This window comes from Prunus mume, linkage group LG5 (genome assembly GCF_029339155.1).
Source record: "Prunus mume cultivar Tortuosa linkage group LG5, ASM2933915v1, whole genome shotgun sequence".
Lineage (NCBI taxonomy): Eukaryota > Viridiplantae > Streptophyta > Magnoliopsida > Rosales > Rosaceae > Prunus > Prunus mume.
Window position 1 is genome coordinate 26,455,828 of NC_142702.1, and position 21,614 is coordinate 26,477,441.

Genomic DNA, 21,614 nt, shown 5'->3' on the forward strand with positions numbered 1-21,614 from the left:
GCTTTTGTTTTCAAAGCTTGATCTTCATCAGCCTTGTCCTTTGATATGACCTGATCGTATTTTCTTCTCTAAAATCATTCTTGCTTTGAAGAATCCAATGTTTTAACTAAGCTAGAACATCTCTCATCCAATGTTTTAAAGAGAGTAACAGATTTGAGTCCATGACCAATAAGAGGGAGAGAGATCAAAGACAACAGTATAGCCGCTCGGTCGTACTATTTAAAATAAAAAAATAAACGCTACAGTATAGCCGCTCGGCTGTACGCTTTCAAAATTTTTAAAATGTATAGGCTCTTCCAATATTTTTGAGTTTCCCTCCTTTTCATTTCATTTCATTTTTTGGATCGTCTTTTTCCCTTCGTTTAGTTAAATCTCTCTCGTCGGCCACAGATTTCACCCCCAAAAAAGAAAAAGGGAAACAAGAACTCAGGTAATTCTGAACTTCGATATAATTAATTTCAACTCTTTATCGTCATTTCAGATTGGATTTTAGAGAATTTTAGTTCCATATTTTGGTCCGCTTGATCTGATTCTTGCTTTTAAAGTTAGGATTATTTGGATATGTATGTTTTACTAACTGGGTATTTGTGGGTTTTATCTCTTTTTCTGAGTAGTCTTTACCCTATACTCGGCCTGAGAAAGAAAGAAAATAATTATATGTGCTTCTTCTATGAAATCAATAAGGTCTGTTTCTTGCCTCCAACTTGTTTGTCAAAATGCTTCTTAGAGTTCATAACTTGTTGATATTTGGTATCCCTTCATTTTGAATTGGCATAAACAAGAAATCTTGAATCCGTTGGTTCGATATGTCTGCAGAATCCAATTACACATCGTAAACCCAAATTTTTTCAAATGCAACACTGTCACATAAATATGGGAAATCCTAAGCAATTAAGACCGCTTTAAATACCTTTTATTAAACTAGAATGTCAAAATTTTAGCCTTACATTCTATATGTCATTTTGGGTTTTGTGGGCTCATGGATCCGTTGCTGCAGGAGTCTGTCCTGGAGAAGGCAGGGAGCATTGTACGGCAAGTGGGATCTTTTCTGAAAATGGCAAGTTACTATGACATTGATGATATTCTTGTGGAGGAACAGGTTAATTCTCGTCTCTTTGTATCCTTCACATCTAAACTCCATTTGCTTTATTTACTTTGTCATTTTAATTCTGTGTTCTAAACATGTTTGCTGTTTCCAAGCTGCGTGTCCCAGTTGTTTTCCAGCAAGCAGTAAATGGGGTTGATATTGATCCTAGTGCTGAAACCCATTGTGTAAGTGACCAGAGTGGATTTGGAGTGAATGGTTTTTGTTCAAAGGAGATATTTTCTTATATCTTCTTGGGCCTGTATTTCAGGTTGAACCCGGTTCAAAGGTAGAGCTGCCTTACTGGCTTGCTCACGAGTTACACCTCAGAAAAGTAGCAAAGATGAAGGCTCCTGCATGTTTCAATCAAAGGTAATGATCTGTATAGGTTTATTTCAAAATAATTTATGGCCATTTTTTAGGGCTGTGTTGCAGGGAGATTCATTCTGGCAAGTGGTAATCGGTTTTCAATTATTTTCGTCTTTGAAATCTGATATCCAGACATTTCTTCTATGCGTTATATTATGTTTTAATTGTCATATCATTGAATTTATTAGTTGGTATTGATCAAACATAGTTGTTACCAGCCCCCAGGCATGTATTAGATTTTGGGGAAGACATGAAGAGTGACTTATGTGATTCAAGTTCAAAGTTCAAAATTAGTGATTGGTATTACATATTTAACCCTTGTAGATTTCTTCTTTTGTCAGAACAAAACTGGAACTTGGGGCTGATGGTGCATCTGTGGATTTAAGATCTCGATGTCTATACTTCTATGAATTTGGATGCAAGATAGCACCGCTGTGAGTCTCCCTCCTACCCATTTCTTGTATACATAACTTGATCGGTGTGTTCTCTTTATGCTTTTCTTTGAGTTATCTTCTAATAGGTGGATATTTCATATAAATGAACCTTAGTGTGGTAGAGGTTGAGAAAATGGTACATGAGAAGACTCCCATTCTGGATTAACTTTTTTCACTGTGAATTGTCATGATCTTGTTCTTTGTCAATTTGAAAATGAAAACTATTCCTGAAGTAATTCAATTTCTCCAACATCAGCTATTGAAAATTTTGGTCAAGGGATATAAAACCCTGAGTTTCTCCTATGAAAGTCAGGTACATACAATAGATTAATTTAGTATATCTGACACACAAAAGTGAATGAGAAAAACGCTAAAAGCAAAAATAGAAAAAGAAAAACCAATATGTATAACGTTGAGAATTGGACATTTATTGGTTGGCTTGGCACTCTTGGTTTAACATTTGGACCTTCACTTTGTAGACTTGGCCTAGTGTGGTTTATGATCTGGTAGGAGGGCATTTAGTGTTGACTGATGCTTCTTGTCTGAATCCAAAGAAATACAACTGGATGATTTATTTTCTGTTCTTGTTTTTGGGTGGTAAATTGGACACTCAACAATCTGTGCTGTTCACATGTACTATTTGTGGCCAGACAAACTGATTCTAACTAGTTTTTTCTTTATTTTGTTTGAATCATTTGGATGGATAGGGTTGGTGATAGGGACATGGGATCATTCCTATTATCTGCATTTAGGACCAGGTATCAGAAAATCTTGGCAAAGGCACATAACGCAGCATTTACAGCACATTCAAAATTGCTGTCGTACTTAACAAAAGAAGAAACCAATCATAAGATTTATATCACCCTACATGTTTTATCACATCTTTCATCACTGTCTCACAAACTTCTTCTATATGAATGTTGACCCAAAATGGTTACACAATTGTTTTTAGTGTATGAGGCAGCTCAGTCGTCAATGGCGGCCTTTAAGAAGTGGCGGATAGGCGGCCCCCGATTCGAGAGAGCTTCTGTACTTGGGAGGAAGAGGAAGAAAGCCAACTGACTAGTTGTACTGTGCCCTCTACTCTACCTCTAATCTGATCCATCCTTTCTGAATCATTGTCCCAATTTGTAATTTTTCCTACATTGGAAAAGCTAGTTGGTAATTTTGGTGAAAGTTAATGAGATCATTGTAATTTTAATTAAACGTCATTATTTAATTATTTGCACTTAGCATTACTAGTCTAGCACGCACCTATTCATTTATCATTTTATCTTTAAGGCAAACAAAGAGTATGAAATTTATTTTGCGGTCCCTGGTGATGTATTTTTGATTGCTAGATATTTGTTTCCTTGTCCGACCCGACCAATAGCGCACGTTTTCCATGCTCATGACCACCCGGGATTCCTCCTCCGGAGCGGAATCGAGCATGGACTTCAACCACCAAGAAACGCCAACTAAACGCAGCGTTTCGGGCTCACTCTCAGTCGACGAAGAAGAGGAAGCCGAGGATGCGGAGGTGTGGGACCAGTTTAACCGCAGGTTCCGCGAGGTACAGGCCGTACTGGATCGGAACCGAGCGCTGATCCAGCAGGTGAACGACAACCACCGCTCTCGAGTCGCCGACAACATGGTCAAGAACGTGGGTCTTATCCAAGAGATCAACGGCAACATCTCCAAGGTCGTTTCGCTTTACTCCGACCTCTCCTCCAATTTCTCCACCTTCTTTCACCACCGCAACGACAACGCCAACGCCAACGCCAAGCCCACAAACTAGTGTCGTTTTTCAGTAGAATGTACTCCAACCCCATCATCATTTTGGAATTTGAGTTGAATTCAATAGTCGCAAGCAGCTAGGGTTTTTGCAGTGTTGTAATAATAGTGTTTGAGTTGTTTGGCGCGGGTTAAGTCGGTTGGTTAGGACTTGCACCTAAGTCTCGTAAATTTGATTATTTAGTTTAAACTGTCACTTGTATTAAAACAAAAGTGTGTGTTTGAGTCTGTTACCCCATTTGGTCAATAATAAATCAATGAACCAATAATATGCTGTATTGATTGGTTTGTTGAATGATGCAATTAGTGTGTTGTTTGGGGTGGTGTTTTAAGGATGTAATTGAAGAGGTGAGGCACTCTTAGCCAAGTAACTGAATCAAAGACTCCTTTTGAATAATAGCAAATACACGTATCAGTATTGTGTAACATGAACAGACACATATGTTATGTTGAATAACTTTTCAAAGAAAGAAGAATCCGCGTATCATTTGTATGTAAGAACATTAGTACAAGAAGTCACAATGGAAGTTCGCCGCTGTCTGTAATGACAACCTTACTCTTAGGCACCCCATTCTGTCCTCCTACTTCTTCAACTTTGTACACAACATCCATTCCAGAAAGCACCTTGCCGAATACGACATGCCTCCCATCCAACCTTAAAATCAAAAGCAAAGCAAAATGTAGGATTTCAAGTTAGAAACATTCCATTCAAAGATGGAGGCTAAAGCATTCCTGTCAGAACCATAACCTACTTCGTAATCATATGACTCGATCAATCTAGTTGCGAGTTCTAGGATTATATGTTCCCATAAATGGAAATAATGAAACGTACCAGCTAGTTTTGACAGTTGTAATGAAGAATTGCGATCCATTCGTGTCTGGCCCGGCATTTGCCATTGACAAAATACCTGCTTGTCAGACAGAGAGCTTAAGATTCAGATAGGCAAGAATACACTTCGCACATTTTGCGGTTTTAGCTTAACTTGAAGACCAATAAGTCAACATTTTGGAAGAAATTTTGCAAGAAACTATCTAGGTATATGGAAGACTTTAGCTTGCCTGGCCCAGTGTGCTGTAGTTTGAAGTTTTCATCTGCAAAGCTATCGCCGTAAATTGATTCTCCACCTCGTCCATCACCAAGAGTAAAATCGCCTCCCTGTATCATAAAGCTGGGAATAATCCTATGAAATGCACTTCCTTTGTAGTGAAGAGGCTTCCTACTCATTCCAGTTCCTTTTTCCCCTGAAACCCCGAGGGCTCGTTAAAAATTGAAAATAACAACAAAAAATGCAGTGGCTTCCATGCAAATAATCAAATATCACAGTAAGGGAGCTAAAGTTACTTGGCTACCCGTGCAAAGTGCTCGAAAATTCTCTGCATTTGAAACAGAAAACTTTGATCAACTCTTTTCATATAATATATCTCAATGGACACACACATAAGAAAATTGTCTGCACTTTACTGGGGTACCCACCTATGGTTTTAGGAACTGTTTTTCCAAAGAGACCCATGATTATGCGACCTGAAGCAAAATAGAACATGAATAATATAAAGGTAACAACATTGCCTCTGCCAAGTAATCTACCACAAGCACAAAATTCTCAACTTTGAATTGAAGTTTAGAAGTTAGTGGGAGAAATTAACAATGGGTTTTCATCTGACGAAGAATTCATACCAATGGGTTTTCCGTTGATTTCGATATCGAAGTAAACTTTGTGGGTCACTTGCTCCAAATCCTCTTCCTGTCAAACATAGAAACACCAAATATTATAAGCTCTGGAAATTGGTTTCCACAGAAAACTGGTTGTTAAGAACAAGAATCCTCACCTCAAGGATCTCGCTTTTGCCAATTTTTGGCTCGTGCAGAGCCCCATCGTCGCCAAATCGAGTCTGAAATCAAATCACAAGACAATCGTAAAACAATTTAGAGAATATGTATCTTGAAGAGAAAATAAGATTGCAAAAAATAACAACAAATAGCGTTGGAGTTTCTACCACATACAAATAAGATGCCGAAGAGCAGCAAAACCCACAAAACAGCTGCTGCCAAAACCAACCTTCTTCTGGTGGTCATCTCTCTCTGCTTCCTCTTTCCAAGTCCACTGGTTCACTGCATTGGTAGACTTGTACGCTCCGCTTGTGAGTCCGCGATTGTATCTCTGTGTCTGTGGGCCTGTCAACTGGATTAACGTATGTTTGAAAGCTGGGCCCAACTATCAAACCTTGTCCCGACGTCTAAGCCAAGCCTGTCCTCTTTTGGGTCGGTGAACCAAGCCTATGGTAACTCGTCTATGTTTGAGCTTTTTTTGGGTACAGAATAAATGGTCCTTGTCTCTTCGTTTTGCTAGACTTCGACATTTCAATTTCTAATTACAATCCTCTTCAAACTTACCACTTCCGACTACAAGCTACTCTCGGAGATTAGATTAGAATAGTTTAGAATATCGTTTTATAAAAAATTAAAAAAAATTATCCTTTCAATTGATACATATATCAACACTAAATCATTTGAACACAAATGTAAAAGGAAGCAGCAATGTTAACTAATTATTAGGCGAAAGAAAAATAACCCTAATTATTACTTAAGTTGCCCTAAACAGGGCGGGTGAGATGTTACCTATTCAGTACAGTGGACAGATAAGGTGTCGTATTTCCTTGTTTTGCACGTGGGACTGGGACATGCTAGCTATCTCTTACATGCTTCCGATTATGCCAAGTGGATTTAAGACCGAGTTTTGTCTTTATCGAACTTTTTCATGGTTCAGATCCTGCCTCTTCGTTGATCCAAAAGTCTTGGCAGCCGCAGGCAGATCTGTCTTGTATCAATCTTAATTGTATGCCTGCCCGCCTACTCCATTACTAAAATATATTCAATTACTCTCACCAACAGGCAAGGCAACAGTTGAGCATTCATACTTATTTATATCTATCAAAAAAGAAAAGAAAAAGAAGAGTGTAAAATAATGTGACTGAAAAAGAAAAGTCATTAACCAAGATGGTTGGTGTGAATGATTCGGCATTCTTATTCCTTAAGAGAATGTCAAGGGTTCGATCTCTACTCTCGTATGGAATCACTACTTTAACCAGTACTTTACTCCTTACGCCGACTCGGTGTGAGCAAGAAATAATCTGTGTTATATTTAAAGCTTAAAAATGTCATCTATAATTGGGGTCCATCCAGAAACACCACGTGGTCCAGACCAAAAAAAAGAAAAGAAAAGTCATTGAAGGAACTGGAAAGAAGACAACAACCTCGTTAAGTCGTAGCTCTTTTGTCTTTTTATTTCTTGGACACGTAAATTGAAATGGGCTCTCCCCTAGAAACTTAAAAATAAAATAGTATACTAATTTGAAACGGAAGAAGTTTTTGGAGTTAGAGGAGTTGATTGGTTGTTAACGTCCAGCGATCGACCTGAATTCTAGGCACTCCCTCTCTCCCCCTTCCTTCATCGTTTCATTGTCTCTGTTACTCCCCTGTTTCTCTTATTTTCTCATCCAATCCAATCCCGAGAAGATCCAACGACCCAGCACTTGAAAAAACGCTACAAAAAGAAACCGAGAAGAAGATCGAATCGAAATCGAAAGCAGAGCAAACAGATTGAGAAGGCAATGGGGGATAGCAGCTACAACTACAAGATGTTCAAGTGCTTCAACAGGAAGTTCAAGGCGAGCGAGGGAGGCCCACCGCCCGACGTCAAGGCAATCTTCTCCAAGTTCGCGCAGGATGGGGACCTCATGTCCGTGGACCAGTTCCGGAGCTTTCTGGTGGAGCACCAGGGCGAGCCGGCTGACGCCGTCACCCTCTCCGACGCCCACCGCATACTCCAGGAGTTCTCGAGAAGCCACCCTGGCGAGGCCGCCCACCACCACCAGCACGTGCGGGGCCTCACCCTTGAGGATTTCTTCAATTTCCTGTGTCTAGAAGAACCCATGAAAAAACAGGTAGACACAAACTCGCACCCATTTTTATTTTGTTTTGATGTTGCCACTCCAAAAACACGATAAAAAATGTTGTGTTTGGAGCATAGTAGTCTAATAACATAAGTCTGGTAAGAAAACATTTGGCAGCCGCGTTTGTTAGAGGGACCACCACATTAGCATTATATTAGGTTTGTTGTTGACAAATGTATATGTGATTGCAGATACACCATGACATGACTGCTCCAATATCACATTACTTCATATACACAGGGCACAATTCCTACCTTACTGGGAATCAACTTAGTAGTGACTGTAGTGATGTCCCAATCATCAAGGCATTGGAAAAAGGTGTCAAAGTTATTGAACTTGATTTATGGCCAAATTCTGCCAAAGATGATGTTCAAGTTCTTCATGGAAGGTACTTATACTTAACCACTAGCTCAGCTCATTACAAAATCCATCTCATTTTAATTGGTGTTCTGGTTAAATAAATTCTGTGCACTGCAGGACCTTGACCACTCCTGTGACATTGGTCAAATGCTTGAAGTCCATAAAAGAGCATGCTTTTGTTAAATCTCCATACCCCGTCGTTATAACTTTCGAAGACCACCTTACTCCCAAGCTTCAGGCCAAAGTTGCAGAGGTTAGCTTCCATTAGTTCTTGCATAATCTACTTATGGTCTATTCAAATCTTGTCTATAAAGGTTTACAATTTTAGTTAAATTTTGCATTCTCTTCTTTGTGACCTCGAATTTATGATTTTGCACAATGTAGATGGTTATGCAAACATTTGGAGACACGCTGTATTATCCGGAGGCAGAAGACCAGATGGTAGAGTTCCCATCACCTGAATCTTTAAAAAATCGAATTATTATCTCAACAAAACCACCAAAAGAAGGCAGTGGGTCAAAGGATTCATCTGAAGAAGATGAAAAGGTCAGCTGAGAAATGCAATGCAATTAGTTTATCTCCCAATTTGGTTTCTGGGTTGGCTTCTTCACATGACTTCTTATACTGGCCACAGAGTGGGAGTGATGGTGAGCCAGCTATTGACAAGGCCAATGCAGCTGAAGCCAAATCATTCCAACAATCAGCACCTGAGTACAAACGTCTTATAACAATTCATGCTGGAAAACCTTCGGGTGAATTGAAGGATGCTCTTGCTGTTGGTGATAAAGTTCGACGTCTTAGTTTGAGCGAACAGAAACTTGAAAAGGCTGCTGAGGATCACGGAACTGATGTCCTAAGGTAGTACCTGCACAAAGTTAACTCATCCCATCAATATCTGTGTTGTTCTACTGCTTAATGATTCTGTAACTTGCTGTTGTGCTATGTTCTCTAGGTTCACAAGTAAGAATATTCTAAGGGTGTACCCGAAAGGAACTCGATTCACCTCCGGGAATTACAAACCACATGTTGGGTGGATGCATGGAGCTCAAATGGTTGCATTTAATATGCAGGTTAGTTTCAAGTATTTTTTGTTTGGTCAGAGGTTAGCTGCAAGTTCAAGGTTTCAAGGTCCAAATAAAGGGATTATTTGTTTTCTAAAATAATATAATTCTATATTTGACAGATATATAGAAACCTGCTAACATGTCAAAAATTCTTTAACAGGGAAATGACAAATACAATTGGTTGATGCATGGGATGTTTAGAGCCAATGGAGGATGTGGTTATGTAAAAAAGCCTGACTTTTTGATGCACAAGGGTCCAAATGATGAGGTTTTTGATCCTAAAAAGACCTTGACAGTGAAAAAGACATTGAAGGTGAGCATATTTTCTTTAACTTAAAAAGTGAAGTTCATTTTTGGCAGTTTTGCAATGGTCTCAGAACAGGGATGTTATTTGACAGGTAAAAGTATACATGGGAACTGGATGGCACTTGGATTTTAGCCGAACACACTTTGATTCCTTCTCCCCACCAGACTTTTATACAAAGGTCAGATCAATTTTGTTTTGCATTAAGCTAATTTTATGTTTCTTTGAATGTTCAAATTGGAAGCTAATCCACTGGTGTGTGCCAAGCCAACTGAAAGTCTTGTGTTGGGGTTTATGGCAGGTTTATATTGTTGGAGTGCCAGCTGATTGTGGCAAGCAAAAAACAAAGATAATTGAGGATGAATGGATACCTGTTTGGGATGAAGAGTTTACATTCCCTCTAACCATTCCAGAGCTTGCCATACTTCGAATCGAAGTTCGAGAGTATGACAGGTCTGAGAAAGATGACTTTGGCGGGCAAAACTGTTTGCCCGTCTCCGAGCTAAAGCCAGGGATTAGGGCAGTGCCCCTTTATGATAAGAAGGGAGAGAAATTCAAATCTGTAAAGCTTCTAATGCGGTTTCAGTTTGTGTGAACTTAGATCTGCCTAATACTTCAGGATAAAGGCACTTCCCCCCTGCATCTCTGTTTAAATTTTTGTTGTGGCTTCAACAACATCAGCTGTATGCAGGTCCATGTGTAATTACTAGTCAGTGAGAGTGTTGATTATGTTTTAGCTTTGCCTTGTATTGAAGCCATGACATTGACTCATCATGACTCATGAGTTTTGCCAGTGGGATCACCTTTATAATACGCATTAACTTTTAATCTTCCCTTACTACATAGTTGAGATTAGTTATCCAAGCGATAATAGGGAGGAGGAATTCGAATACATGATTTCAGATGCATGAGTAACTGTTTTTAACCACTTTAAAATAAGCTCCTTACGAGTTGAGATTCTTTAATACCTAAGCAAATGTGAATTATCGGTGTCACTTAACCCTTAACAAAATGATCAAGATTAAGCACTAAAAAAGGAAAAAAGAATTGGAAAAGAAAAGATGCCGACATGAAGATGTCAGTAAATTATGCGGGGTCGTCCAAGTTAATGCATTTCCATTCCAAGATTCAAAAAGTCAAAGACTCAATAGATCCATCCATGTCCATCCATGGAGATGTTGGTGGTTGTCATTTTCTTTCTGAATGATCCGACGTGGTCCTATTTGATAGCTGGGATGGGGCCTTCATGGTACCACTACACCACTATTAATGGGTGTTGATTTATTACCATTTAATTTTTTCACTAATTAATAATTGAACATTGCAAGCCTCACCAAACACGTTGCCAACTAATAAGGAATATCTTATCTATATTGCTTCTTGGATCCAATCATCCTTAAAAATATATATATATTTAATTGGTTAACCAAAAAAAATAAATGGTAAAAGCATCTCAAACAGTAGTAATAAATAAAACTTTTTAAATTGAAGGTTATTGATTTACGTGGCAATTTGAAAAACCTTATTTGCTACTTGAATAATTTTTGCTCTAATAAACTCTTCAATTCAATTAATACAATATGTTGATAATAATAATAATAATAATAAAATAAAAACATGTGAAAAATGTCTATGTATTTATTATATAAAAAGAAAAAATGCATGTTTTTAACATTTTCAAGGTAGGTTTTGTTTTTGCAAAATTAAATTAAATGTTTGAATAGCCAAAGTCAAGTTACTAGTCCTGAAGAGAGAAAGATGTTGCAGCTTTGATGAGTGAGGTTGAAGAGATGTTGGAGATAATTTTTATGATGTGGCTCACATATTTTAAAATTTAAAAGTTGTTGAAGTGGCTGTTGGAGATACTCTAAATGTTCACTCTTTGTATTATAATAATTAATTGAAAATTATGCAATATTCTTTCTACATTGGGTAAGTTAAGAATAAATGTTCTCCATCAATTAAGTTTCATATGAAATGAAACACAAAAATAAAAAATTTTACAGACTTTTTTTTTATATGAGAATGTTTATAGACATTTATAAATAGGGAAATTGAGCATGTTCTTCTCAAAGGCAGAATAGGAAAAACAAATATAGGTGTAGCCCAAGAGACTTGTTAATCATAAAATATGCTAAGTGTTTTTTTTTTTTTTTGGTTGGGGTAAAAAAATATGCTAAGTTTATCCATTTTATTTGAAGCTGAATATGGCAAAGCTACACCTTATCTCATTAATCAAAATTAATAACAATTATCATCAGCCAGGTGTAAAGTAAAAGTTAACCCAACTGTCTGGGGTCTGGGCCCCACTCGATTCCCCACCACTGTTCTGGAATTACTACACTCTCCCATCCAATTTCTCGTTCCCGGAACCAATTAAACAATCAAACACCGGACAGGACAGGACAGACCGACGCATCCCCAAATCCTCCGCTTCCGGATTCCGATCCCGAACGAGCCGATCCCCATGTCCAAACAGACCACCTATAGAGTGTGTTTCTGCTTCCAGCGACGGTTCAAGCTCGCCATATCGGAAGCACCGCCGGAGATCAAGGCCTTGTTCGATCAGTACTCGGAGAATGACGTAATGACGGTCGATCACCTCCATAGGTTCTTGACCGAAGTCCAGAAAGAAGAGAAGGCCACCAAGGAGGAAGCTCAGGCTACCATCGACCATTGCCTCCGCGAGCTCAAGCACCTCAGCATCTTCCACCGCAAGGTTCTCAATCTCGAAACCTTCTTCAAGTACCTCTTCAGCGACATCAACCCCCCTCTCTCGCCCTCCGTTGGGGTACCTCTCCTTACATTTTCATCTTTCATTTTTTATCGAATTTTTTTGTTCTTGTTCTTCTTCTCAATTTAGTTCATTTTGTTTTGTTTTTGTTATGAATTTTTAGTTTTAGTTTTTGTTTATTTCATTTGTGATTAGGTTCATCATGATATGAGCGCGCCTCTGTCGCATTATTTCATACACACAGGGCACAATTCATATCTGACTGGGAACCAGCTGAGCAGTGACTGCAGTGATGTTCCTATCATACAAGCGCTTCATAGAGGAGTGAGGGTGATTGAGTTGGATATTTGGCCTAATTCCACAAAGGATGATGTGGATGTACTTCATGGAGGGTATGTATGCTTATGAAATTTGCAATCTTTTGCTGTAATGTTGGTACCCATTTGGACAAATTTGTTAAAAATGGTAATGTAATAGTGCCTTGTATAGTATAGGTATGTTTTCTTGTTGGTACCAAATTGAGAAGAAACTGGGTTTGTTTTATTATAGGACATTGACTACACCAGTGCAACTTATCAAGTGTTTGAAGTCTATTAAGGAACATGCCTTTGTTGCATCTGAATACCCTGTTGTAATAACTTTAGAAGACCATCTTACCCCTGATCTTCAAGCTAAAGTCGCTCAGGTGGGTATTTGTGATTTCCTTATTAGGATTTTAAGCTCTCATGTTCTGATATTTACTGTGTTGTCACCAATTTTTAGTTGGTTACTCAAACATTTGGAGACATGCTGTTTTCACCTGGCTCAGAGTGCCTGAAAGAATTTCCATCCCCAGAATCACTAAAGAAAAGGATTATTATATCGACCAAACCACCTCAGGAATATCTCGAGGCAAAAGATGCTGTGAAAAGTGAAAATGATCCGAAGAGCGGAAAAACCCAAGTTGATGAGGAAGCTTGGGGTCAAGAAGTACCGGATCACAAAGGTGCAATTGTGGCAGATGACAAGGTGTGGTGATTTTTTGCGAACTTGCTGCTTTGCTGATTCAATGTGCCAATTTTTGGTTTTTTGTTTTACTTCAGTTGTTTTTTTAGCAGGATGAATTGGATGAAGACGATAGCAACGGTGAGGAAGATAATGATAAGTCCCCACAACATGTAGCACCCGAATATAAGCGTTTAATTGCCATTCATGCTGGGAAACCCAAAGGTGGATTGGTGGAGTGTCTCAAAGTAGATCCTGATAAAGTGCGGCGTCTTAGCTTAAGTGAGCAACAGCTTGAAAAGGCATCAGAAGTTTACGCAAAGGAAATTGTCAGGTATTTGATCCAAATCTTTTGTGAACTAGTAAAGGGATCTCTTAAATTTCTTCCCATCTATGGCATGGCAATTACATACCACTATTTTTTACTACAATAGAAATGTAGCACTAGGGCGAAAATTGTGTCGTGTTATTTCAAGTGTTGTTAAGTACCAGTTAACCTTATCCCAACCTATTTACTTAAACCTTTAGATAAATTAGCACTAATTCAATTTGTTTAGTAATTGTGTGTAGACAAACATAGCTGTGAACTAGAAACTGAAGACAGAATCCTCATCCCTAAAACAACCATCACTCAGACATCCCATAAAAAAGAAAATTCGCTCTGTCTGTACTCTAGCTAAAGAAAGAAACAAAAACCTTTTGATAACAAAAGCATTTATCCAATACTAGATCAAATTTCCATTCTGATGATTGGTTTCATATAGATTTACCCAGAGGAATATTCTGAGGGTGTACCCAAAGGGCATACGCGTTGACTCATCAAACTACAACCCAATGATTGGGTGGTCTCATGGGGCCCAAATGGTTGCATTTAATATGCAGGTAATGATTTTTTATTCATTTTAAAAGTCCAGTTTTCCATATTGGTAGTGCTTATTTATTTTCCATTCTGCTATATAATTAATATTGTTTTTTTATTCTCCTTTTGGAGTGAACTTGTGTCAATAACCGTCAATCAGGTGAAGTTCTGAGGAGTTGCATTATGACTTTAAGAGTAATATGTGGCACTTAGGCTTATGCTATTTTGGTGTGTTTTGTTGCTCCTAGTGTTGGTTTTAGAATCAGGGCAAGATCACTCAGGTTTTGCAAGAATTTTTTTTTTCCCAGAAGTTTACCTCTTGCAATTGCTTTGAATGGGTTTCCCTGTGACAGGGATATGGAAGATCACTGTGGGTGATGCAAGGAATGTTTAGAGCCAATGGTGGGTGCGGCTATGTGAAAAAACCGGATTTTCTGTTGAAGACTGGTCCACATAATGAGGTCTTCGATCCTAAATATAAGTTACCTGTTAAAACAACTTTGAAGGTGAGTGCTTTATTGCTAGGTTTCAGACTTTTGTCAGTAATTCTTAAGCTTCTTGTTGCTATAATGTTCATTTCTTCATTTTGTTCTATCTCATAACTAATGGTTATTCTTTCATTTTCCCTTGAAAAGGTAAAAGTATATGTGGGAGAAGGATGGTATTATGATTTCAAGCACACACACTTTGACGCATATTCGCCCCCCGATTTTTATGCAAGGGTAAGTTGAAGACTACAACATCATTTTAATTCATGTGGCTACCTGTTCTCTGATTTGACTTTTGATATGAATGCCTTTGTTTATGTTTTTTCTTTTGGGGTAAATTAGAATTATTTAAGGAAAAAAAAGAGGAAGAAACCCTGAGAAAAAGGAAAATATGGCAGAATCAGCCAAAAGAAGATGCCTTAAACCACAGAAAACACGCTACCCAGCAACAGCACCAGGCCAATACAAACTAACCCACTGATGCCTTCATTTCTGTTGTCATACTTGGGAACTTGATCGTTTGTGCACTTTGTTGTTGTCTCGTGGGTTCGTTCACCCACATCTTTGACCACTTCCCATTCCCAGTCTTTTGGCTTTTGTCTGGATGCTTCATAGTTATACTAGTGTTTTTGAAAATTTCTGAATCATGTATACCAAGGAATTGACAATGTGATGATTTTATTTATACATTCAGGTAGGGATTGCTGGAGTTGCTGCTGATAGTGTGATGAAGAAGACAAAGACCCTAGAGGACGACTGGATTCCAGCTTGGGATGAGGAATTTGAATTCCCATTAACTGTTCCAGAACTCGCCGTGCTTCGTATTGAAGTTCACGAGTATGACATGTCAGAAAAAGATGACTTTGGAGGTCAAACGTGCCTACCGGTGTCGGAGCTAAGAAAAGGGATTCGAGCAGTCCCCTTACATAGCCGTAAGGGAGAAAAGTACAAATCCGTAAAGCTTCTAATGCACTTCGAATTTGTGTGAAACCCTTACGTAGCCCTAAGGGAGATAAGTACAAATCCATAAAGCTTCTAATGCACTTCGAATTTGTTTGAAACCAGTTTCGTGGACGTTGTGATAGCAGAGAACAGAGAAGAACACGCTACAATAATGTAAAGCCTTTTGCTGTGTTACATTGTGTGTAAATTTTGTTTGTGAGCTTGTATGTATATGGTTATGCATTTAGTTCTCTCTGTGTGATTTATATATACGTTGTGTGTCTGGAAGTGTATAAATTTGTAAGATTGAAGTAATTGAGAAGAGAACAGTTTGTACTTCACAATAAAATTTGAAATCTTTTGCATTATTTGATAATTTATTAGTTATTCTAGGTAAATGGGCTAGTTGGACTTCATGGGCCCGCCCAAATGTTGAATGGGCTTCATTATTTTGAGGCTCACTGGCCCATAAACGGATGCACCAAATTCCGAATCCGAATAATAGAGACTCCCAACTACGTGGCGCTCAAATTCTTAACAGACTCTGAATCTGCCGCGCTCTGCGAAACCGGAGTAGATAACTGCTTCATACCGAAATTCCCAAAATGTCCTCACCCCACTCGGACTCCGACACCGACTCCGACCGGAGCCATTCCGGATCCGAACCCGTCCGCCACTCGGACCTCTCGGACTCCATTTTCCGATCATACTTGGAATTCACCGGCCGATCATCAGCCACCAACACCGACCTTTCCAAGATCCAATCTTTCCTGACCTCATCGTCCTCCGGCGCTCTTTCATGCCTCATATGCCTGGAGCGGATCCGACCCGCCCACCCGATCTGGTCTTGCACCTCCGTCTGTTTCTCCGTCTTCCACCTCATTTGCATCCAGAGTTGGGCGCGCCAGGCCTCCGATTTGTCCGCCTTACGGGCTTCCACGCGCCTTCCCATTTCTGCTCAGAAAGCGGCCGAGGTATCCCTCTGGAACTGTCCCAAATGTAGGGTAGAGTACCCCCAATCCCAAATTCCCAAGACTTATTTCTGTTTCTGTGGAAAACTCGAGAACCCACCTAGCGATGACCCGTGGGTTTTGCCCCACTCGTGCGGTGAGGTCTGCAATAGGCCTCTGAATCACAGCTGCGGCCACCATTGCTTGCTTCTGTGCCACCCGGGTCCCTGCCCGTCCTGTCCAAAACTCGTAAAAGCTCGATGCTTTTGTGGGTCTGTGCAGGACGTTCGGCGATGTGGGTTTAAGAATTTCTCATGTAACAATGTTTGTAAGAAGTTGTTGGCTTGTAGGGTCCACTGCTGCTCGGAGATTTGCCATCAGGGGCCCTGCCCGCCATGCCCGGTTCGGGCAGTGTACCGGTGCCAATGTGGGAAGAGAGAGGAGGAGAGGGAGTGTTGTGAAAGGCTTGATTTTAGGTGTGAGGAGCCATGTGAAAAGGTTCTTGGGTGTGGGCAACATAAGTGTAGTAAAGGCTGTCATTCGGAGGATTGCGGACCATGCCCATTTCAGGGGAAGAGGACATGCCCCTGTGGGAAGACAGTACATGAAGGATTGTCTTGCAAAGCCTCTGTGCCTTTGTGTGGTGCAACTTGTAGTAAGATGCTTAGTTGTGGCTACCATAGGTGCCCGGAGAGGTGTCATCGTGGACAGTGCATTGTGACTTGCAGAACAGTTGTCATCAAGTCATGCCGGTGCGGGAGCTTGAAGAAGGAGGTATGATGTCTGCTATTTTGCTCAAAATTAGATGTCTTTGGATTATAGAGGGATTATTTCAGTTCTTTTTTATTTATTTATAAAATCACTAAAAGATAGTGCAATTGGATCTAGAATAGGTTCCTTGCCATCAAGATTTGACATGCGAAAGGAAGTGCCAGAGACAAAGGGATTGTGGGCGCCATGCTTGCAAGCGTCGCTGCTGTGATGGGGACTGCCCACCGTGCTCGGAGGTTTCTCTCTCTCTCATTCTGCTTTCTTATTTTAGGTCTACAAATAATTTGTATTGTATTGATTTTTGAACTATTAGGTTTGTGGCAGAAAGCTTCGATGTAAGAACCACAAGTGCCCATCTCCATGCCATAGGTATGTTACCCTATCACATGGCTGTGCAAGATTATGGCCTGTAGTCCATTAGTTGAAAGGACAAAATTCAAGGGAAAAGTGCTGGTACATTCTGTTCATTATTATAGGAACCCTGTTTTTTCAGCTTATGAACTTCTCTTGGCTTTAAAACTGGTGTGTCATTTCTTGCTATTAGTCTCAATCTGTATTTTAATCAGCTTATCATGGTAGTACACCCCATTTAGATCAAAATAACGCACACAACTTAAGTGTTTCTTAAACTTATGAGAAATTGAAATCAATATGACAAGTCTGGCATTGCATTCTTAAACTTACGTGTTTCTATGAAAAGTCTACTTGTATTAGAGGAAAAATAAGTGAATAGTTTGAAGCCCTAGCTAAAAAAGAAAAGCTTTTAGTTTGTGAACTTCTGAAGTAGAGTTTTGTTCCTGCAGAGGTGCTTGCGCTCCTTGCCCAGTGATGGTGACGATTGCATGTTTATGCGGCGAGACACACTTTGAGGTGCGAGTTTTCTCATTGCTGATTCTTTAGTTCATCTTTGTACTTAGATGGTAATTCTGAATATTTCATCAGGATATATAACATATGTACTAATGGTGGCCTTGATTGTGACCGCTGCAAAAGCGTTCGTACTTTTTGTTCTTTTCTCATTTCTTTTACTTAGTTTGTCTTGGTTTCTATGATTTAGAAAAACAGACCCGGTTGGTAGCTTGTTGCATAATGAAATTTACTACTTCTAAGTAGCTTTGCCAAATTGGTCGGAAGATGTATTTGTCCCCTGCTTAATGGATTTTGATTCAGGTTCCTTGTGGTATTGAGATGGATCAAAAGCCTCCCAGATGTCCTAAGCCATGTCCTATTACTCTTTTATGCAGGCATGGAAAAAATCGCAAGGTACTAGTGGTTACTTTGGCTTAGTTTATCTCAAATATTGTTGTTATGATTTACTTAAGAGCTTTACAAGAGTGTCTTAGATTTATTCCCAAAAATGCATCTAGGTGGTTGAAACTAATGGCGTGACCATTATCATGTCTGTACTTTCCTAACATTCAACTGTTATGAATGTTCAAGTGATAGATACCTTGGACTGTAGTTGGAGGGCTGGTTTTAGTTATATTTACTTCTCCCAACATTTGTGTATCTTTTCTCTTTGGTATTTCCTTTTTTTTTTTTTTTAATTTATTAGAGACAAGAAAAATGTTAACCCATTTAACAATGTATCTCAAGCTATGGTAATAACAATCATTTTTGTTCTTTCCCCAGCCACACAAATGCCATTATGGAGCTTGCCCCCCATGTAGAGTACTTTGTGAAGAAGAATACCCATGTGGTCACAAGTGCAAGCTAAGGTTTGCAGGATTTTTCAGTGCACTGTTGTTATTTTAAGCCATCCTCTGGTGTGTAGCTCCATTATCCTCTCCTCTGTACCACTATTTTTCCGTAATTCATTTTTTGTTAATTTTCAGGTGTCATGGTCCTAGACCTCCTCCGAATCCAGAATTTACATTGAAACCAAAGAAGAAGAAGTCCCTTCATCAGAGTGAATGTACTCCTGGTTCTCCATGCCCTCCTTGCCCAGAACATGTTTGGAGGTCATGTGTTGGCCAGCACATTGGGGTGGAGAGAATGGTTTGTGTTTGCTAGCAGAACATTTCAAATCAAATAAACTTGACTTTGTTATATCTTCATGTCCTCATCCACTATCATTTGTTTGTTCCTCGTATCAGATGGTCTGCTCAGATAAAACACTATTTTCCTGTGAAAACTTATGTGGAAATCCTCTACCTTGTGGTAATCACTTTTGCACCAAAACTTGTCACCCGCTCAAGAATCAGTCTTTGCCATCAGTCCAGCAAGCAAGAAGTGAGCCTTGTGAGAAGTGTCATCTTCCTTGCGGGAAGGTGTTATTTATTCCTTATATTAGACTGCTCTGCTGATTTTCTTTAGGGTTGTTTTTCTAAAATATTATCTTCAGTTTTGTTAGATACTTTTAAAACTAATGGGTTACATGATTGCTGTAAATGTCTTGATTCAGGAGAGGGAGCCTGCATGTTCTCATCCTTGTCCCTTGTCATGCCACCCTGGAGACTGCCCCCCTTGCAAGGTGCTTGTAAAGCGATCATGTCACTGTGGTTCCATGGTCCATGTTTTTGAGTGCATATATTATAACAGCTTGTCTGAAAAGGAGCAAATGGCAGCTCGTTCATGTGGAGGGCCCTGTCATAGGTATAGTATATGCTTTCTTTCTCTTGTTCTGCTGTATTGCATGCTTGTTTATTGGAAATTTAACTCAATTGTACTAAACAAATCTTGGTTTCTGCTTATTATTTACTTTTTAGTATTATTCAAGTTCTTGCTTCTTCTTTTAAATTTTAAATTTTTTAATTTTGAATTAAGAGAGGAGCTGAGAGTTGGTGTTCATTGTGCAGAAAGTTGCCTTATTGTAATCATCTGTGCCCAGAGCTTTGTCATCCTGGTCAATGCTCATTCCCTGAGAAGTGCTCTAAAAAGGTACAAATACTTCTTACTTTGTATCAATAGAGTAGGAAAGACGGATTTTAAATGAATTTTTTCATGTTGTTTATAAGGAGAAGAATGTGAATATTATTAGCACAAATTACTAGTTCATGTACTATTTAGTTTTCTCACCTGATTTCTAACTCTATGCAAGGTTACTGTCCGTTGTGCATGCCAGAGCTTGAAAAAGGAGTGGTTATGTCACGATGTTCAGGCAGCCTATCGGAATGCTGGTTCTGATCCCAAAGATATATCTAAGAATCAATTTGGACATGCACTTATTCCTTGCAATTCTAATTGCAAAAGCAAACTAAAGGTTATTGATTCAGAACTACAGTTGCGTAGGCCTAAAATTGTGGAGGTAATATATTCAAATTCAAACAGAAGAGTTTCTTTTGCTGGTCCACATGTATGCGGGTATTATGACTGGCAATTTTAGATTTGCTGCTGTCATCCTAATGGCAATTTTTATTTTTATTTTAATTGGTCTTGAAGGTGAAGGAACCAGATACTGATAAGCATGGACCAAAGCGAAAGAAAAGGCGTGAACGGGTGCAAGAAGTGACACAAATCTCGACACTGCAAGTACGTATCTCCGTGAAAGTAAAAGTGAGCACTTTGAAGTTGAACTGCCTCTATATTCACTTGCTAACTGTGACCACTGTTTGTTTTGACAGAGAATTGTTTCCAACGTGAAGCGGTTTCTTCTACTTGTTACACTTCTGTTGCTTTTAGTTGCAGTATCATACTATGGCTACAAGGTTCTCCTCTGGCTCAATGATTGGATGAATGAAGTTGAAGAGAAAAGACAAGGAAGATACCCTAGAATCTAAGCCATTATAAACCAGCATGGGAGTAATACATTACCCACCAACACAGATTTGAGTACTCACCCTACATTCTTTTTCCTCAAAGTTAAGAAAATGGTCACTCCAAGGCAGGCCAAATCCTTTCTCCCGATAGTACCCGAAATTTTGGTCTTTTTTACCCCTTATTACCTCATATATTTCATATATACTTGTGCAACAATTACCAAAGTATCGGCATTGTTTGTAGCCAACTTGTTTGTATAACTCATAAACTTTAGTTAAGATGCCAAGTCAAACACCACTTAATCATCCTCCCTTGCTATGCTATTGTGTCCATGACTCGTTCTTCAACCCAAGAAGTTTCTGAATTCAACGTGACGTCTGGTTTAGAGAGGACTGGAGTTTTCCCATTTCCAGTAGATTCGATTGATGTGGTAAATTGCAGTTTCAATTGCTTAAATTCGACGGCGCAGACGGTGTCAAACGGAAATCGTGATGTTGCCTCATTGGGAACGACACCTGTCCAGTGCCAACGACACGTGCCTCACTTGGTCCTCTGCATCTTTTTGAAACAAAAGCAAAGATTTTTCTGTAATAAAATCTCGTACTAATCACCAACATATGAAAATGCTATACTCGGGTTATTATGATTTATTGAGTGATCATGTTAATCCAACTAACGAATGAATCATGATGATCCGAGTATAATGTACACGTAATGAGTACGAGGTCCTACCGTAGCTGGACCACTTCTTCCTACCTTGTTATTGTTTTTGTTCAATGGAGACTCAATAGACAAAAAGATAAAAAGAATTTACATCATGTGAAAGGTTAATGACACCTGAATTGAGG

At 39.2% G+C, this 21,614-nt stretch overlaps 6 protein-coding genes across 10 annotated transcripts; 5 read left to right on the forward strand and 1 right to left on the reverse strand.

Annotated features, from left to right (window-relative positions):
• The first annotated feature begins 309 nt into the window (after positions 1-309).
• Positions 310-3,125, forward strand: LOC103332779 (DNA replication complex GINS protein PSF3-like). The gene is made up of 8 exons (XM_089052103.1): positions 310-430; positions 615-684; positions 998-1,099; positions 1,201-1,272; positions 1,356-1,456; positions 1,795-1,887; positions 2,595-2,645; positions 2,840-3,125. The coding sequence occupies exons 2-8, from the start codon at positions 658-660 to the stop codon at positions 2,844-2,846; spliced, it is 453 nt and encodes a 150-aa protein (XP_088908229.1). The 5' UTR covers positions 310-430; positions 615-657; the 3' UTR covers positions 2,847-3,125.
• A 2-nt stretch (positions 3,126-3,127) lies between these two features.
• On the forward strand, positions 3,128-4,064 carry ELF4 (EARLY FLOWERING-like protein (DUF1313)). Its single transcript, XM_008235530.3, has one exon. It carries the CDS (start codon positions 3,272-3,274, stop codon positions 3,662-3,664), a length of 393 nt encoding a protein of 130 aa, XP_008233752.2. The 5' UTR covers positions 3,128-3,271; the 3' UTR covers positions 3,665-4,064.
• LOC103332781 (peptidyl-prolyl cis-trans isomerase CYP20-1-like) lies at positions 4,029-5,823 on the reverse strand. Of its 4 annotated transcripts, none has more exons than XM_008235532.3 (8): positions 5,663-5,822; positions 5,488-5,550; positions 5,336-5,402; positions 5,135-5,182; positions 5,011-5,034; positions 4,720-4,902; positions 4,493-4,568; positions 4,029-4,315 (listed from the first exon to the last, which is right to left on the reverse strand). In XM_008235532.3, exons 1-8 carry the CDS (start codon positions 5,732-5,734, stop codon positions 4,177-4,179), a joined length of 672 nt encoding a protein of 223 aa, XP_008233754.1. In that variant the 5' UTR covers positions 5,735-5,822; the 3' UTR covers positions 4,029-4,176. The 4 variants fall into 4 exon arrangements, with proteins under 4 accessions (XP_008233754.1, XP_088908227.1, XP_088908226.1 ...); XM_089052101.1 differs by having other exon boundaries at positions 5,656-5,674; XM_089052100.1 differs by lacking the exon at positions 5,011-5,034 and having other exon boundaries at positions 5,663-5,823.
• A 1,041-nt stretch (positions 5,824-6,864) lies between these two features.
• Positions 6,865-10,167, forward strand: LOC103332782 (phosphoinositide phospholipase C 6-like). The gene is made up of 9 exons (XM_016794541.2): positions 6,865-7,602; positions 7,803-7,999; positions 8,089-8,224; positions 8,356-8,517; positions 8,606-8,829; positions 8,924-9,041; positions 9,196-9,348; positions 9,434-9,520; positions 9,641-10,167. The coding sequence occupies exons 1-9, from the start codon at positions 7,270-7,272 to the stop codon at positions 9,932-9,934; spliced, it is 1,704 nt and encodes a 567-aa protein (XP_016650027.1). The 5' UTR covers positions 6,865-7,269; the 3' UTR covers positions 9,935-10,167.
• Positions 10,168-11,681: 1,514 nt separating this feature from the next.
• LOC103332783 (phosphoinositide phospholipase C 2-like) lies at positions 11,682-15,714 on the forward strand. 2 transcript variants are annotated; one of them, XM_008235535.3, is made up of 9 exons: positions 11,682-12,130; positions 12,269-12,465; positions 12,623-12,758; positions 12,836-13,081; positions 13,168-13,391; positions 13,822-13,939; positions 14,270-14,422; positions 14,552-14,638; positions 15,099-15,714. In XM_008235535.3, the coding sequence occupies exons 1-9, from the start codon at positions 11,807-11,809 to the stop codon at positions 15,390-15,392; spliced, it is 1,779 nt and encodes a 592-aa protein (XP_008233757.1). In that variant the 5' UTR covers positions 11,682-11,806; the 3' UTR covers positions 15,393-15,714. The 2 variants fall into 2 exon arrangements, with proteins under 2 accessions (XP_008233757.1, XP_008233758.1); XM_008235536.3 differs by having other exon boundaries at positions 13,171-13,391.
• A 157-nt stretch (positions 15,715-15,871) lies between these two features.
• NFXL2 (NF-X1-type zinc finger protein NFXL2) lies at positions 15,872-21,071 on the forward strand. The gene is made up of 13 exons (XM_008235537.3): positions 15,872-17,070; positions 17,190-17,303; positions 17,381-17,436; positions 17,871-17,937; positions 18,238-18,330; positions 18,700-18,785; positions 18,903-19,065; positions 19,164-19,337; positions 19,472-19,662; positions 19,866-19,947; positions 20,108-20,314; positions 20,449-20,538; positions 20,631-21,071. The coding sequence occupies exons 1-13, from the start codon at positions 15,952-15,954 to the stop codon at positions 20,784-20,786; spliced, it is 2,598 nt and encodes an 865-aa protein (XP_008233759.2). The 5' UTR covers positions 15,872-15,951; the 3' UTR covers positions 20,787-21,071.
• Positions 21,072-21,614: the final 543 nt, after the last annotated feature.